The sequence below is a fragment of the Passer domesticus genome, chromosome 2 (genome assembly GCF_036417665.1).
Source record: "Passer domesticus isolate bPasDom1 chromosome 2, bPasDom1.hap1, whole genome shotgun sequence".
Lineage (NCBI taxonomy): Eukaryota > Metazoa > Chordata > Aves > Passeriformes > Passeridae > Passer > Passer domesticus.
In genome coordinates, this window is record NC_087475.1 from 31,047,352 (window position 1) to 31,065,264 (window position 17,913).

The following is a 17,913-nucleotide window of genomic DNA, read 5'->3' on the forward strand; positions in this document are numbered from 1 at the left end:
CACAAAATCACAGAATCACAGAATTAGCTAGGCTGGGAAAGATCCTTGAGACCTTTGTACATTGTCCCATCGCAGGAACAGAAAGCAGCAATGAGGAACCAAATTTCAAAGTGATTTTGCAATTCCTATTGCAAGGAGGGTTTCTGTATCCTGTGCAACGGAGGCAGAAGTGACACTGCTTCCACAGATCCTGGCTTGCACTGATAATCCTCTTCACTGGATTTTTATGCATGAAATATGATACCTGTAATCCATTCAATTAGCAATATGAAGAACCTTCTGTGTTACCCCATCTGAAAGTTTTTAGTGAAGTTCTGAAACGCATGGCACCGTTTCAGGGTGAGCGCTTACCTTTAGAAACTGAGGTGTTGCCAAACGAACAGTTGCAACAAAGCAGATCTGCTTTCCCGGGGATGTTCTGTAAGCCCTTGGGACAGCCTCATCAAAGCCATTGCAAGTGGAGTTAGGCACTAGTTAGGGGAAAAAAAATGGGACCTGGAGTCTTGCGTCATATAAGATTTGGTCTCCCTGAATATTTTGCACACTCCAAGTGTACTAATACTATTTTTATTCAGAAAAGTGCTCTAAAAGCTTTTAAAGCTGATATGCATATGTTTAAATCCAAGTCAGTCATGTTAGGCAGAAAGGCATCAGAGCTTAACTTCAACTATGAATTTTACAGGTTAATCCTGATAAAAATAAGGCCAAACCTTATTACAGAGCATAAACCAGTTTTCTGGAAAGAAACCCCACGCATCCAATTGCTCTTTTTCACCACTCACAAGGAAAAAAAAAACCATGCCGCAGCATGCCTAGTGCTGTAACTTCCATGATGCAGTGAAAAAAAGTGTTGGCAAAGGAGGTAGCTGAAGAAAGTTCGTCAAGTCATCAGTGGCAAAACACCGGGGCCCACAGCCAGGCAGGCTTCATCAAACTAGCAGGAGGATGCTTGTGATTCCTGGCTGCTGAAGAATGCCTTCCCCTTCTGCATCAAAAGAACTGTCCCCCGTATGCTCAAGCTCTCCTTGTTTCAAAGAAGAAGAAGAAAAGGGACCCCATGTATGGCACTGGCCTCCTGAGACGGCACATCTGGTGAGTCTGCAGAGGGCCTGCTGAGTCCTCCAACACTGGGCAGAGGGAAAAACTGGATGTGATGTGGCTACATATTTTGTATATGCTTTTTACCTGTGTCTTTCATGATTGCATGGCTTCAGCTGCTTTGAGAGCCCACTAGCACCTCCTGCCGCAGAGATGCATTGTCAAAAGGACGTGTTGCTGAAAACCAGCCCACAGTCCCGTTCTAGAATGACATAATGCAAATTATTCCTCCAAATTCAAGCTGTTTAGAGATGGTAATCCCACTCCTACAGCTATAAAAGAAAATGGTGTGCCAGGCTGCAGTGGGAATGGGGCTGGATTCTTGCCCTGCCTAGCTGACTTTCTTCTGTAAGGGCAGAGAAGGTCCTACCTAGCAGCCAGAGTTCAGTAGTATGAGGTAATTTAATGCTAATAGGGATTAAAACTAATATGAAACTCTCTTTTCTTACTATTAGGCACCTACATCCACCTTCATGAAGTTTCAGACAGTTTGGCTCTTCTGCACAGGACAAAGCATTACTGTGATATTGAAGAGCTTTGTATCTATATGGGGAAAAGATAACAAGCCATTTTTATCCTGGGGTGCTTCTGCAGTGGGATTTCATTCACTATCACAAATTGCAGAGTTGAAGAAGTCTCAAGTGATCACATGTGCTTTTGGAACTCAATTCAACCTATTAAAAGCCTTAGAATATTGATGCATTACTGGTAACAAGGATAACAGGGCATGAGACAGAAAAGAAAGTATGAGAAAGTATGCTGAGTGGAATTCACACCTGTGATTAAGTGGTTTAGGCCACTGTGTGCACAATATATATTACACCAAAAAGGAACAGTTCTTTATCTGAGAAGACAGCACAGACATGAACATCCCCAGAGATCAAGTCCTTTCTCATAGTTGAGACTGGAGGGCATGGCTAAATGGGTATAGAGAGAATAACTATGGGCAAAATTCTCCTTTCACCAGCAGAGCACACGTGCTCTTGGGACTCCCTAGGAACATGCGTTCCCATTCTGATCCTGGAGTTATGTGTCTATATGTGGGCTTCTTTGTGATTATTAACACAAAAAGTTGAAAAAAAGAAGAGTTAAGTTCTACAGGACACATGAGTAGCGTACGTAAAGAGTTATTGATCCATCTGTGATATTAGTATTTAGTGCAAGCCTGTTGATTTCTGTAGTTGGTCCTGTTTAAAAATTAATGGGAATGCTATAAACCCACTTTACAGGCATTGTGAAAAGTTACTTCTGAACTTGCTATGTAGTATGTTGAGACATTTGAAGTCAGTGGAGCCGTTTCTCTCTGTAATAGCCAAGTTCAATAGCAAATTCTTGCAGTCTGGGCTCTTAAGATATGAAAACAAGATATGCACATTTAGCTTCTGAAATACAGGTATGATAAGTTAACCTAGTTAGCGAACCATGGGCTTGCAAATGACACCAGTTGTAGAAAGAAGCAGAGACTGAGTCACACCAAAGACAGCAGATGGCTTTTTTATGTCAGCTGTTGGGTGTAAACAGCCACGAGCCTGAGACATATTCCCAAAAGGCAGCAGAATACATCCCTGAATGTGGCATTTACAAAATAGGATTCTATTTCCAACAGGTAAATGAGGTAGTAAGAGGGTAATAATTATTGTGTAGGACAGCTAGGCAGTAATTTGGGATTTCCTCACAATATTTGGAAATGAGGAACTTAAGCAGCAGTGAATGAATAAGCCCAAAGAGATGAGGCACAGCTGGCCTGGCTGGATGTTATCCTGTCTTTGAACAGCTACTGTGCCATCTCATACTCAGCTGCCTTTGACAAAGTCCAGAGCATTAAAAGCCTCAATGATGCAGGCAGGTAGCCACTACATTGTCAAGTACATCTCCATCTGAAAATGACAACTACAATAACTGAAAGGAAAAAAACCACTCACATTTGCTTCTGAATTATTTTGCTGCCTGACTTAGGTTGTTGGTATCTTTTCTTTCCAAAGCTCTATCTGCACAGCCTGCTTTGCTCTGCTTTGCAGCTGGTCAGTTTATTTCAACCTTTTTTTGGTTGATGAATTTTGAAGTGTAGTTAAAAAAAGAGGTCATTAGAAGAATTTAAAAAAAAAAATACAATCCTGGTATAATATTTTAAAAAAGCCTTCTGAAAAATCATACTTTATGACTCTCCAAGTCTCTTTAAAAGAAACACAACATCTTGAGGTAGCTAAGTTCAGTAGTGAACTTTCTGAGAGTGCCACAGAAAAATAGTGGAACAGAAAATATAGGATCAAGCCTGAGGCTATGGCGATATTAAGATTTATCAGTCAAATATAGGGCTTGGAGTGCTTTTGTCAGAAGATGCCTAATGAAAATGTAAGGCTGGCCATAAACAGGTGAGCTTGGGTAAATGAAGGCCTGTGTGCTTCACAGTTAAAAAATCGGGACAAAATATCTCGAGTCACATGAAGGTCACATGACAAAGCTAAATATGTAATCAGAAAGGTGAAAGAACTGGCTCATATATATCAGCTAGCTAATGCTCCTTAGTGTGAATTTTAATCATTTTTGTGGTTACCTATCACACCTGTTGCCCCTAGAGTACAACAAAATTCTTTTGTAGCAGTACTAAATACCTGCAAGTATCTTGCAAGACACAAAGAAACTGATTTACCTATACAGAGATCTTTGTTTGATTTTGCTTTTGTTTATTTTATTTTTTTTTTAAAGACCAGGACACTTGGAACAGAATGTTAAAAATAAATAATATACACAAGGAACCAAGCCCTTCACTATCACAGACAAAAGGATTTTTATCCTTAGGGAGAGAAATCTTGCCATATGAAATGAATGAAAACATGTTTTCAAAACCCCAGATGCCACTTTATTCAGTTAATAATAGTACAGCAGTCAGTTGCTCGGTCATCTTACTTCAACTTGGAATGTGTAAAACATAATCTTCCTAAGATAGCAAACCTCCTGCTTATGCCATTTGAAAGAAGAAATCCCTCCTTCCTACTTTGTTAGGAGATGTTAATGTTTAAAGAACCAGTCTTAGTGACTGTCAAGCAAACTGAACAGTGATTTTAAAAAATACAAGCCAAACAGATCAGAATAAAATCAAAATTGTTTATATAAATTAATTCAGGCCTCAGATGAACAGAATATTTGGCAATTAATAGATATTATGAAGAAATCTAAAATGCTGGTGGCAAGCCAGACTGCTCTCAGTAGCTCTGTAGATGAGTAACAGTGACACTGTCCATATCTCACCTGTCCACTTTGATCTACTCTCTCCTCTTTCCTCCTCCTCTTTCTCCCCTGGCCATCCTGTGTTGATATGAATCCCAAGTAGATTCCTTAGGACAGGAATGGTGTCTTTTCTTTGCATAGGGAGCCTAGCATGAGTGCTGCATATTGTTAGCTGCAGCTTCTATGGTATAGTTAATAGCAAATAATAATATGTGGATATTGGTTCTGATCCAAACATTAATTTTGGATTGAGTTATTCTTGTGTCAGATGTTTCAGCATATACTTATGAAGGCTCAAGATCAATGTATCTTCTGTATGAACTGTTTACTTATTTTAAAAATTGATTCAGATGCAATTATTTTTTCTGAAAGTTAAGACTTTTTTCCTCTTCAACATAGTAATTTTCTTGATGTTTATTATTATACCTGAAAGATGTATCAGCTAATAGTAGAGTATCTGCAATTATTAGCATTCAGTAACCAGAAACTTCCTGAGTTTCCATGTAATTGGAAACAAAAATGCACAATTTTAAATTCCACTATAATACTACATTACTTGATTAGGAACTCTTTTCACATAATGCTTATCTACTTCCTCAAGAGAAAAGCTTCAGGGATTTTGAATGAAAAGACACATCTATCACTTAAAAGATGCTGGTGGTCCTTTTTAATACTGATTAACTCTTTAAAAGGGACGACTCTGGTTTTGTCCCTTTCAGGAATTTTTAAGCAAGTGTGTCACTTCAGAAAGAGGATACCAGAGCCAATATTTGGATATATAATTATGGGAGATCTTTGTGTGTTTACAAATGTACAAACAATGTTCACAGGAGGAATAAATCCAACCCATCTTATAATGTCTTATCTAAGTGAGCTATTAAGTGGCTTTATAAAATAATATATTCTCACTTGATTTGCCATTTTATACTGGAGCTGAGCACCTCCTTGGACTTTTGGGGAGAGTTGCCTTTATTACTTGCCTTCCCCTTCAGCCCTCAGGCAAGTCTGGGTGTGAGCCACTGTATTATTCATTAGTGACGCTGATATGACTCTCTCTTACCAGGTACTACTGGTTAATAGGCACAGTGATGCACTTAGCTCCCCTAGATGTTTGCAGACATTCATGTCTCTCCTTAAAATCTGGGCTACAGACCCAGAACCTGAAATATATAAAAATATTAGATAGAGTTCCTATTTACAAATAAAACAGAAACAACCCTCATGATCTCAGCAAGTAGGCATTTCTCACAGAAGCAAAAAGGAATTCCACCTTTCTTGTCTGAGTGGCCCATGGGCCACCTCCTTTCCTCTCACGGGACTACTGAATCTTCACTTCAGGTTACAGTCCTGCTTTTCTCATTGAAGCTTAATTAATGATGATTATATAATCGTCCCAAATGGAAAATCTAATCTCTTGTATTTGATTTAGCACAGCCAGTGACTCATGCGGGCGCTCTGCACAGCTTGCAGTGCTGTCTCGCTGGTCAGCTGCTCTCGCTTGGGCACAGCCAATGCAATGGGGATTCACTCAAGTGCAGGCAGCTCATGTCACAGCCCTGCTGCAGAAACAGCTGCAGAAATGTTCTCCAGTAGGGCTTGCAGAGTACAGATTCCTCAGGACCAGTCAAAGTGTGCATGCTCTTGCTAACCCTGGCCCTGGGCTGTGTAGCTCCTCTAGCCCACAGCTGTAGCTGACCCTAGGAGCTCCAGGGACAGTGATCTCCTGAAAGATTAAATACCTGTTGTGAACTGTGACAGCTTTCCTGGGCAATTTCTGTGCCGTGTACATGCATGTCCCTGTCTCTTCTGGGATCAGTGAAGATGCCAGTGACTGCTCCTCTCTGGGAGTAGCATGGGTTCAATGCTTGTGTGTGATCTGGCTCCCTGACAGCAACTCTGGTGACAAGTCACCTTGGCAGATATCAGGTATTTGTCCTACTTCAGCATGAAAAAAATTATCTTTGGCATCTCAGTACAATGGCCTTTAAAGCCTCAAAGCTCCCATTAAAGTTAGGGAGAGCAGCTAAGCCCCTAACTGGCTTTCTAAGCTGCAATCCTTCAAATTAATCCATTCAAACCCATCCCTGTATGATGTTCTCAGCCAGAAGTCAACAATGCGATTAACGGAGAAGGTATGAGGGAGGAGGGAGAGGGGCAAGGTGACTGGGAACTCACATGCATGACCTCCTCGCCCCAAGCACCAGCAGTGTATGAGCAATGAACAATAATAAAATAAGCCTAAGGAGATGATAATTCAAAGGAGGTTACATAAAAGGCTATGTGGAAATAGAATAGTGACATTGCTGTTAAAGAGGGTGAGGTAGGACCTACCAGTTTTTAAATACATCAGCAAAGGTTAAATGAGAAGGAATGGAGACAGATTTACTCCTGCTACGACTCTACATTAATGACAATAGAATAGCTAAGTATCCTGATAGGATATAATCTGCTCAGAGATAAAAGAACTTCCCTGGCCATAGAGGCTCTGGCATCCTTGTGGCATGAATACACAGGCTGAGTGGGCTCAGAGCATGCTCAGCAAACCATTGGAAACAAAGGTAGGAGTTTGCATTGGGTGGCTAAAAAGGAACGGCAGGATTTGTATTTAAGGAACATCCTGTATCAGTCTCCCATGTGTAAAAACATGCTCACACTTCCTCTGCTGTGAAAAGCTACAGGGAAAAACATTCTTCAATACATTCATAAGGAATGTCTCCTGCTAATTAAGCCTAATTTGCAATTTCTGTCTTTCTCCACCAGCTAACTCTTTTCTTATCTTTAGCTTAGAATCCTTCCTTCACAAACACCTCCAAAAAGCAGGCTTTGGGGCAGCTGATCCCATGCATACAGGACAAATGCTGCCCTGAGTGATTTGTCTCTCCCACCACCCTTCCCACCACTTTCTTTCTTGCCCACTTGGCCTCACACCTGGAGGAGGGATGACTGGAGTGGGTATTTATTTAGCAGGAGGAAAAGAGGGCAATCACTGCAGGTCCAAGAGGTGACAGCCCTGAGGAGCACGGGCTGGGGCATGGTGCCTGGTAACTGTGGGCCAAGCAGAGGCAGGAACCCAGCCCACCACTGCACCCACCAGATGAAGTTGTTTGTGCCACAAGTCCCTGTGGCAAAGCACAGGTGCTTGCCCCTAGCCCTTGGGTGGCTTCCCCAAAGGGTGGAGCATTCCTGTGGTGCTCCCTTGAGCTGATTCTCCTGTGCCTTGCTCAGGGTGCAGCTGGCTGGTGCAAGGAGCCCAGTGGATCCAAGGACAGCTGCTTCAGAGGTCTGCAACCTCCTTTGGCTGCTCACCCTGTAAGCCAAGAGTATCAGCTCCCAAGTGAACAGTTTGCTCCTGCTACGTGTGAGTCCAGTGCACTTTGCTTCCACCTTTGCTGGGAGGCAGCCATGGGAGTGACTCACAGCCAAAGGGGAGCAGTGCTGGACATGCACTGGTGAGGCATTTCCATCAGGCTCTGCAGTGAACTGGTGAAATTTAAGTCAGATGGAAAGGGAGCCAGGAGGCACCATCTCACAGAGCCAGGTAAGGCTGCCCCTCCCTGAGAGCCAGGTAATGCTGCCCCTCCCTGAGGGTCAGGCTGCAGCAGAGATGGGAAGAAAGTGGAAGAGACAAAATAAAGTGAAGATTTAGAAAAAAGTGGCACAAAGGGGGAAAAAATGTGAAGAAGAAAGCACATGACTTGTTTGAAAGCTATTAAGATGGGGTCTTTGGAAAATTGTTTGGTGTCTTCTGAAATCAGTATGTTCCCATTTAGTTTCTATGCATTAAGCTGGGGAAGATATCTATAATGTAAGTTTTATCATTCTTTTGAGAAATAGCCACTGATAAAATTGCTGGGATGTGAAATCCTAACGGGTAAGGGGGCAATATTAATGTCATGCTAAAATAAAGGGCTGAAAATCCTTGAAGAAAATGGATCAGAAATTCCCCTGGTAGAAATGTATCCTTATGAGTCAGCACCTGAAATCCGGTTTCTGCTCTAGAAAACAGAACAGCTTGGTGTGCACGTCTGTCAGGCAGGCACATTTCACTTCATTCAAACTATACAGCATACAGGCAGCTACATTTTTTTATACAAATAGAGCCTCAAATCAGATGGCACCAAACAAGAAATACATATCTCCATCCTGTACGTAGGTTTCTATTCTAGTCATGTGGAGCAAAAGCAGAAAGTTAAATGGGGACAGGGACATTTTTTTTCACAGCGTGGCGTGCAGTTTTTGGAAAGCACGGTGGGGAATTTTTTTTGCAGAGGATGACCTATTTGGAACAATACCAGCAACTTTGGAAATGCCACTCTGGAGTTCAGTCAGGCAAGTAACTAAAGCAAACTTGGGCAGGCAGGAGAAGGAAAGGAATAAAAGAGTATTTCATTTCTGACACTAATGGCTGTGCAGCAATCTGTTTGTTAGAGAATGGGTGAGGTGGAAATCTGCTCTTCACCCCTTGAAAGATGGTTTCCCTGGGCTGACTGTGGTGCATTAGTGACTGTGCTGACTGCCTATCTTCCCTTTTTTTCTTTTGGAGAGTATTGGGTTCTGCAGTGCTGGAGAGCAATGCAAAATGGCAGCTGGAGAGGGAGGTGGGTGGCAGTGTCCTCAGCCGTTCTGATGAAACGTGGCACTGCTACTTTTCCCCAAGATTTTGGAGAGAAGGGTAAGAAGACAGATTTGGCAGGTTATCAGTTCTGGCATGGAATTTGTGTTTAAAGTAAACCGGCAGATAAGGTAGCAAGATTATAATTTTGCTAACAGGTGAGGGTCTTAGTACACAATATCAGTGAGCACAAATAAATCCTCATCTAAATCTGTCATTATCTGCAAACTTACCCAGAGTCCAGGATCACTGCAAGTGAAGGGCAGTAACAAAAGCAACTAACACAATTTCACTTATCACACATATTCATCCAGCTATTGCAACTCAGCCATGAGATCCATGAGAAGCAAAATTTATCCCATAATGTTAAAAATAGTTCTGTCAGTTAAAAGCCTGTCTTGTTCAATGGAGCAATACTTATATTTTATTTTACACAGCTAAAGGAACATTTATACAACAATTAAAGCTTACCATTGCTGTAAGACCGAAAATTTCCTACAAATTTTATGTATTCATATGTTGGAAATTCCTTTGGGTTCAAACTTCCTCTCAGAAGATGACAATAAAACTCTAGTTCATTGTCAGCTGGATTGTTAAAAGAAGAAGAAGAAGAAATAAATATACTATTTAAGCTAAACACAACCAATGGTGTCTTCCAACCCCAATCTTGCAACTGGCAGCACAAGAGCAGCTTGTTACTACTCAGGAGTCCTAAACACCAATGTGCTATACATTGCAGAGCCTCTGCAAGAAAGCCTTGCAGGGATGCAGGATGCTCAGCACTGTGCACAGCCCTGCCTGCAGCTCGGGGACAGCTCGGGAGGCTCGCCCTTGTCTGGCACCACCTCATCACAGGAGCTACACAGTACCAACAGAGAGAACTGGGCTCTTCACTTACTGCTTTTTTCTATTTAGGCTCCTCACAACTCACAGCTGTTCTACATCTTGTGTTGGAAAACTATGCTTAATTACCTCAAAACATCTATTAAATTAACTTTGGCATATTAGCTATCAGCTGCAGGTTTTGTATGATACAGTAGATAGGGCAGCTGTGCATCTTACATTATTGTGTCTTTTTTGGTTTTCTGCATCTTACCTCCTAGAGTGAGTAAGGCTGAGGAAGTAAAAACATTTCCAAGGAAATCAAAATTCAATTGGAAAAATAATTAAAATAGTTTTAGAGGTATTTTTTGACTGTAAGGCAAACCAAAGGTATGCCACATTAGCTGATCTCTGAACAACATCTTACTTGAACAGGCTGAAATATCAATTAAGATGTGATTTGTCTCAGGCGAACTCTCAATTTCCATCAGCTAACCTATTTTCCTTAGCTGTCTCAAATGATATCATATTTAATAATTAACGTAACTGCAAGTAGTCTTAGCCTAGTAAAATGAAGGCAAAGAGTTTCATTTAAAAATAGAACCACAGGGTCATTCCAGGTGGCAAGATCTTTTTGAAAGGCTATGAACCTAATTTTTTTATTGCACGTCACATGAAAAACACTTTCTGGGAGAAAATTTTTTATCCTGCCTGTGCTTTTTCATTTACTGGAGAAGATAAAATGAAACTTACTTTTCAGGTAATCCGATGAGGCAGAATCTGTCATAAGCATACAAGAAGATAACATCTTATAAATTTCTGAGTGTTCTTGTTCTGGGAGGAAGTTTAACAAATTTTGATCCAAGACATCACACTGCAAAGAGAAATAACTTTTGAGACAAACAGAAATATCACAACAATCAACACTTGAAGAGATGGGCAACAAGATGTAATACAAAGCCTGTGGCCTTTGACAGGAGTTTCCTCACTGATTTCCAGGTACTCTAAAAAAGAGGGGGAACCTATCGGACAAACTGAGTGGCCATTTCTCTGTGGGCTGGTTATCAGATTAAGTCTCATCATTCAGCAATATTCAATGTTTCTTAGAGACCATCAGATGCAGCAGGTATGTCCACGCAATTAAATGAAGGGACCTGGGAGAGGGCTGGAAAAGGGTGTCTGGCTGCCCATACTAAGCTCCATGCACAGCCCTGTTGTGGATCATTGGAATTTGTTCTCTCCCTCACAGAGCCTGACTTGCAGGAGCAGTGAGGCTGAGAGTCACCCTGAGACAGCCAGGTCAGTCCCAGATCAAGCCCCTCCCTGGGGGGATCCCCTCAGCTCCTGGGAAATGCCCTCGGGGTGGCAGGTCTTGTTCCCTACTTGTGCATCCTGGCAGGTGGGAGCAGGGAGAAGGGGACTTCCATGTCTGGACATCACTTTACAGCAGTTAGTCTCCAGGGAGGGGGACTTCACAGTGCCACCAACACGAGCTCTCCCTCTGGCCAGCCATGAGATGAATGTCCATGCGCCTCCAGCCCCATGATCAGCTGGCTTGAACCTGAAATCCATCCAAAATCTAGGAACTGAGATTTGGGAACGGAAAGAGGGGATGGATTTGTGCAAAAGGCCATGGCTGGCTCAGGGTGGAGAAAACAACGAGTCTGTCATGGGCTGCCAAGAGGAAGGTCTCGCTATGCCAGTGTGGTGACCAACCCAGCAGAGTGAATCTGAAAGGAAGCCTGAGATGAAGTGACCCTCCAATGGCATCAACTTACATCTGTGCCACTTGAGACTACCTCAGGCTGAGCTGGCACACTGACACAGCTTTGTGTGTCTTCAGAGCAGCTTCTATCAGACTGTACAGTCATGCTGAAAACATGTAAGCTCTGTATGAGACTGGCAAATTATTAACCATCATCTATTCGTGTAAGATTGTGTTTTGGTTGCCATCTGCCTTCTATTCATGCTAGCTTTTCTGTGTGGAATTTCTGTTTAGAGTGCTGAAACTCATTGAGCAGACTTTAAAAATCAGAGTGCTATGCTTTATACACACACCTTAACAAAAATGTATCACTTTAGATGATTCAGTTATAAGTATTATATATGCTCACTACTTGAATATGTTGTGAAGAATACTCAAAAGTTATTTTTGTGGCTTTAGTTTATGTCTTATTAATGTGAATCCTAGTGAAACAGTATGTGATAAAGGTTTTTTATATACGTATAAATACTTACATACACACTTCTATATACACATACTATACTTCACAAAATATAATACATTGTTTCATGTAATGGTTTTTTTTTTTTTGGTGCATATGAAGAAAAAGCCTTTGACAGGAAACTGCACTGGTGAGTTCTGTTCAAGGCTTAGGTGCAATCTCAGAAGTGATTTTTTTTCCTGTAAATGATAATGATACCACCAGGTTAATTAATCTCCCATCTACTCTGCAGTAACTGGAAAACAATATGTGAGCCATCACCACTCCTCTAACTGAAACCATTTATCTTCATACTGTGACCAAGCTCCAATTCCAAACTCTTGCCTCTTGCAGAGGTTTGGCATGCCTGTACAACAGTGCACAGAACAGAATTTCTGGATCTTGTAACCATCAAGACTTCAACAATGCTTTAGAATCAATATGTCAATCCAGAATACATTGCTAAGTCAAACAGAGAGATGGAAGCAAATATTCCACTGTCTCACTGGAACTGTAGAAAATGCCAAGCAAGCTATTCATAGCTAATTCTGCACCAGACCCAAAGAGCAGACATCTGATGCCATGGAAAAAAGAGGGGTGGTGAAACAGATAGGCTCTGCAAAGGGATCCGGACAGACTGGATCAAAGACCTGAGACCAACTGTATGAGGGTCCAACAAGGCCAAGTACCACATCCTGCCCTTGGGTCACAACAACCCCATGCAGAGCCACAGGCTGGGGCAGAGATGCTAGGAAGCTGCCCAGTGGAAAAGGACCTGGGGTGCTGGTCCACAGCAGCTGAACATGAGCCAGCAGTGCCCAGGTGGCCAAGAAGGCCAATGGCATCCTGGCCTGGATCAGCAATAGTGTGGCCAGCAGGAGCAGGGCAGGGATTGTCCCCTGTGCTCATCACTGGTGAGGCCTCACCTCGAGTGCTGTGTCCAGTTCTGGGCTGCTCAATTCATCCCACACTGAGGTGTTGCAGTGTGTCCAGAGAAGAACAGAGCTGGGGAAGGGTCTGGAGCACAGGTCTTACAAGGAGCAGCTGAGGGAGTTAGAATTGTTTAGCCTGGAGAAAAGGAGCCTCAGGGGAGACCTTATCATACTCTTAAAACTATCTGAAAAGAGGTTGTGGTGACGTGGGGGTTGGTCTCTTCTCCCAGGCAACCAGTGACAGGACAAGGAGAAATGGCTCAATCTGCACCAGGGGAGGCTCAGGCTGGACATCTGAAAAAACTTCTTCATGAAAGAGTGATTAAGCATGGCAAGAGGTTGCCCAGGAAAGTGGTAGAATCACCATCCCTGGAAGGGTTCAAAAAATGAGTGGACATTGCACTTTGGTTAAGTGGGCATGGTGGTATTAGGTCAAAGGTTGGACTTGATGATTTTGCAGGTCTTTTCTGACCTGATTCTATTGACAAAATTTGACCATCAGTGATAAAAATGGATCAGAGGGGAATGGTTTGCAGCTCTGTCTATTCTGCAGTGAGCAGTTCTGTGCCATTGGCTGAGACAGCCGGAGTACTGCTGAATGAGATAGGCAAAGCAGACCAAAGATAAACCACAGTGACTGTGGGCAGACTTGTTACATGAACTATGTCAATGCATAGTTATGCTGCTAAGCCTGGAATCTACTCTGCATCTTCAAATCTAGGGATCCTGCTAAGCAAAGCTTTGAAGTATTTACTCCTGAAGGCTAAGGCAGGCAAAGAACACCTTTGGATGCTGGTCTGTTCTAAATACAATACATCAAGTTCTGCAATAATGGGATGCATAGTTAAAATATTTCTGCAGTTTCAACAAAACAGCTGTACTCCAGAGTGGAACTCCTTCCCCATAATTTCATTGCTTTTACTGCGGGATGGGGGTAGTGGTTAGGTGGAAAAATTCTTGCTGCAGGGAGAAAAAAATCAAAGGATCTAAGCAAACATGGTGACTAGAAAAGGAATGAGATAGGTTTCTTTCCCGTCAACACAAAAAATAAAGATGGCTATGCACTTGTATGCTGGGATTTGGCCCCTGTAGAACCTGTACATTCTGCACTGATCCCCACTGCTACCCTGTAACACAACACAGCATGCTTAACTTCTGCACACTGTAAGGTGCTATGTCCTGGGTTCTTCCACCCTGAGGTTTACCTCAAGCACCTAACACAGCAGAGCAGCTCCTTGAGTTTCACTGAGGAGAAATTTCAACCCTGCCAGGGGCCTTCTGGAAAAGCAGAAGGGACAATGAGGGACCCTTCTCAAGAGACTGCATATTCTTGGGGTCATAGTGTACCATCTGACTGGCAAATGCTATGAGTTGTAATCAGATTTCAATGAGTTCTCTTCAGTTACAGTCATCCTTACCATGTGAGCTAGACCTCTCCATCTCAACTGACCCTATGAGTAGTCTCCACACCACATTAAAAAAAAATTATAATTACAATAGGGGAAGTTTGTGTTTGAAAATTCTCCATGGAAGTATGGGAAGCTGTGTTAAAGAGAACCGGATATATATTTGTTGTCAGCACTGGAACTTTCATGATTTTAATGAAAGAAAATACATCAGTTTTCTTAACAGGAGCCCTCAGAGAACCCTGCTCTGCATTCTGCCCAGTTTTGCATTCCTTTCATTGTTCAAAGCAGAAGATTTTAAGAATATTTTTCCCTGTTGTCACAGAGGAGAAAGAATTGGTATTTTGTCCCTCAAACAGTGACTGAATTTAGCTTACAAATAGATCCTCGAGGTAAACAAAATAAGCCACATAGATTTTCCAGATAGCACTCAGTTTTAAAACTTAAAAAAAACCCCAAATGACAAGGGCAGCAGAGGACTAAAATACCCAGTGTGTACCTAGAAGCACCCTCAGCTGGGCCCCTGCCCATGGCCATAGGGATTTGCAACCTGGGGCAGGCAGAAGCCTTTATTCCTTGCTCAGTTATGGCCCCTGGGATGCTTCCTCTGCATGTGTGGGCTGGTGGGGCCGTTGTTAACCATTATCACTCCAGCAGTTCCAGCAAGGTCTGCTCATCCTCCAGCCTCGTCAGGTTGGTCCCTGACTTGGACTGCCACGTGCTGCTTCTATGCAAATAAAAAGCAGTGTCCATCTTTATCCTTATTTTGGGCTGGATATCATGTCAGGTTATCACACAAAGCATGTCTTTGGGAGACAAAACCAATTTAGGTTCTGATGGGGCAACTCAGGAATTGTAAACCTGAATCTATCCATGTTCAGTTAGGGCTTCAGACTTCAGGCACAGGGTCTGAAATGTGTCTTCCTGAAGAGGAATATTTTCCCTCAGCAGACCTATCATCTCCACTAAGAATCAGTATTTGAAAGGGATACCAATGAAACCTCCAAACACAAGGAAATTTCATGGAAATCAGTATGAAAACCCCACAGCCTGTGTATAGGACAGAGCTCTCCCCACCCTTGAAGTGAGGCAAATGTCAGAAAATAGTCAAGTACTGGTCTTCTAAACTGTTGAGGATGAAAGAAAACTGAAATAGATAGACTCAGTTCAATCTGTTGTTGCATAGCAATATTTTTGCATTTACCAGGAGCTACTCTTTCATCAAGTTCCTTTTGTCTCAGAAGAAAATAATTTTTATTCTTATTCCAGCAAGGTAGTGTTGTGAAATACATTTGTCTGGGTGGAAAACATAACACGTATTTGGTGAAAAACTAAATGAGAGAAAGTGAATTGTAATTTTCTTAAGAACATGGCAGGGGGTAGTACAATAATGATTTGGCAGCTAATTTTTTCTCCTGGGCATGTATTTATTTGAGACCAGGATACTAAAAATGAGTGTGAGGATTAATCCATAATTATTGTGCCATTTCTCCTAGAGCAGCCTTAGCAACAGGAGCGGGGTTTGGAGCAGCCCCTCTCCCCTGCTCCTCCAGCCCAAGCCAGTGCACAGGAGTGTCTCCTGGAGCAGCACGCAGACAGAAGAAGCTGGAAGTGCTGATCACTGGCTGCACTGGTGCAGGGCTGCACTCAGCATCAGCTCCACCACCAGCAGCTCCCGGGAGCAGTGCGCTCCCCTTGGGAAAGCACAGCAGAGCTGAAGGGAGAGCTGTCAGCAGCCTCCACCTAACTCCACATTCAATGGGGTTTTTGTCCTTTGCCTCCCTGGGAGCAGAATAAGGCCCTTAACAAGCTCCTCACTGGGCTGCCAGCAGCGCTGGTGCTATTCTCTGCTAGCTTAGAAATCAGAGATGGAAAAGATCAGCCAGGTCACCCTGTCCCTCCCCTGGCCAGACTATTCCTGCAGAGCTTTTTCCATTCAAGCTGAAGTGCCTCATAGCAACAAAAACCTGAAGGGTATGAATCAGGCAGAGAGAGTGCAGAGCTGAGCAACAGCAGCAGCCAGCATAATGCAGAGACAAACTCCCTCACCACGTTTTCAGGAAAACACCACCCCCAGCACTGTTCTACACCTGCTTCTACAAGTGCAGTGCCCAATTCTACAACGTGTAGTAGAAAAGGCAGTGCCAGAATTACTCACCGGTAAATGCCCTAGAAGAGGTGTGATGCTGTCAGACACATAGATGATGCTTCCACCTGTGGTTACTGCTATAATGAAGCCATCTAATGCCTAAGGGAAAGAGACAAGTCGAGAGTGCTTTAAAAGGAATGAGTGGTGTAAACAGGACATCTCATAATGCATTGATCAAAACAGTTTGACTTTGGCACCATATTGTTATCTAGTTCTAGGAATGTTATCTCAAGTTGCAGAACAGTAATTCTGTGATTTTACAGTCTGATTTAACTTTTACAACACTCTTTGTAGTCTAGTAAAACCTACTATTGAAGCAACAAAGGGCTCACAGGAACATTTCATGTCTCAGTTTTTAAATTAATCACACATTTTAATAATGCAAAATGACTAAGACTAGATCCCTTGGAAGTTATTAAAATGAACATTTGAGCTCTGTGTAAATATCAAAGGACGATGAAAGGATGCAGTCCTATCTCAAAATGGTACTTTTCTGCAAACCCCATAAATCTCAGTTTGTATTAATGTAACATTGTATATTACTGGGCTTTCATGTAAGTAAAAGCAATGCAAATGATCAAATAATCCTTAGCCTGAGTTTTAATTGAGTGATTTATTTTAAAGGTCATGGTATTAGATTACTCATTCCAAGACAAATTCACCCGTCTTCAGAGTTTCTTCCTCACTTTGGTCCCATCTTGTGGTAAGCCCCTTCACTCCTAGGACTGAAGGGAAATGTCAGCCTTATCCCCACCCTCTGCACAGAAGCAATTTCACCTTCAATATGAGTCTCTTCTTTAGTCTGAGCTGCCAAGTTTTGAGCAAAGTTTTGTTCTAATTAAACCTACATAGATTTTGAGATCTAAGGCAAGATTAACTTAATTTTTGGGGGGATTCTCCTCAGAGTGAACTAAAGCTAGATGATCTTCAGGTCACTGTAAGGAGAACATCTCAAAAAATTAAGACACAACAGTAGGTGCTCAAATAATATATTAAAACCTTCCCATTGTCATTAGGGAGTCACCAGTGAGGCTCCCAACCCTTCAAGTGGAGCAAGTCTGGGTCCTTCCTGCCAGTTCCTCAATGTTCTGGAATCAGTTTTGCCAGGAGTATTTGAGCAGCAAAGGCACTGCAAGCACGACTGAATCAGAGCAGTGTTTGACTATGCTCCAGTGGCCATACCTGCTCAGGAGACAGGTGTACTGCAAACAGCCTGACCAGAGAGCCACGGCGTTACCAAACCACACCGCAAATCCCGGCCTGCCTCCAAGCCAGACTTGCAGTTGATCTTGTAAGCCACAGCACATCCTTCCCCCCGCTGACTTCAATAAGGGAAAGATTTCTGAGAACACTGGAAAATGCTAATTGTTAAAAAAAAAAAAAAAGGAAAACACAAAGCCTTGAATAAAGACACAAACATATGTTCCTTTTTCCAGAGAATGCTGAGCACCCACAACTATTT

At 42.5% G+C, this 17,913-nt stretch overlaps 1 protein-coding gene across 3 annotated transcripts in view; it reads right to left on the reverse strand.

Annotated features, from left to right (window-relative positions):
* Positions 1-17,913, reverse strand: part of NPAS2 (neuronal PAS domain protein 2) — a 105,510-nt gene that overhangs the window by 25,519 nt on the left and 62,078 nt on the right. For all 3 annotated transcript variants that reach the window (XM_064408079.1, XM_064408078.1, XM_064408077.1), the window contains exons 5-8: positions 16,461-16,550; positions 10,514-10,634; positions 9,410-9,523; positions 352-470 (exon numbers count right to left, since the gene is read on the reverse strand). In XM_064408079.1, the coding sequence (XP_064264149.1) occupies positions 352-470; positions 9,410-9,523; positions 10,514-10,634; positions 16,461-16,550 (444 nt within the window). The remainder of the gene's footprint in view (positions 1-351; positions 471-9,409; positions 9,524-10,513; positions 10,635-16,460; positions 16,551-17,913) is intronic.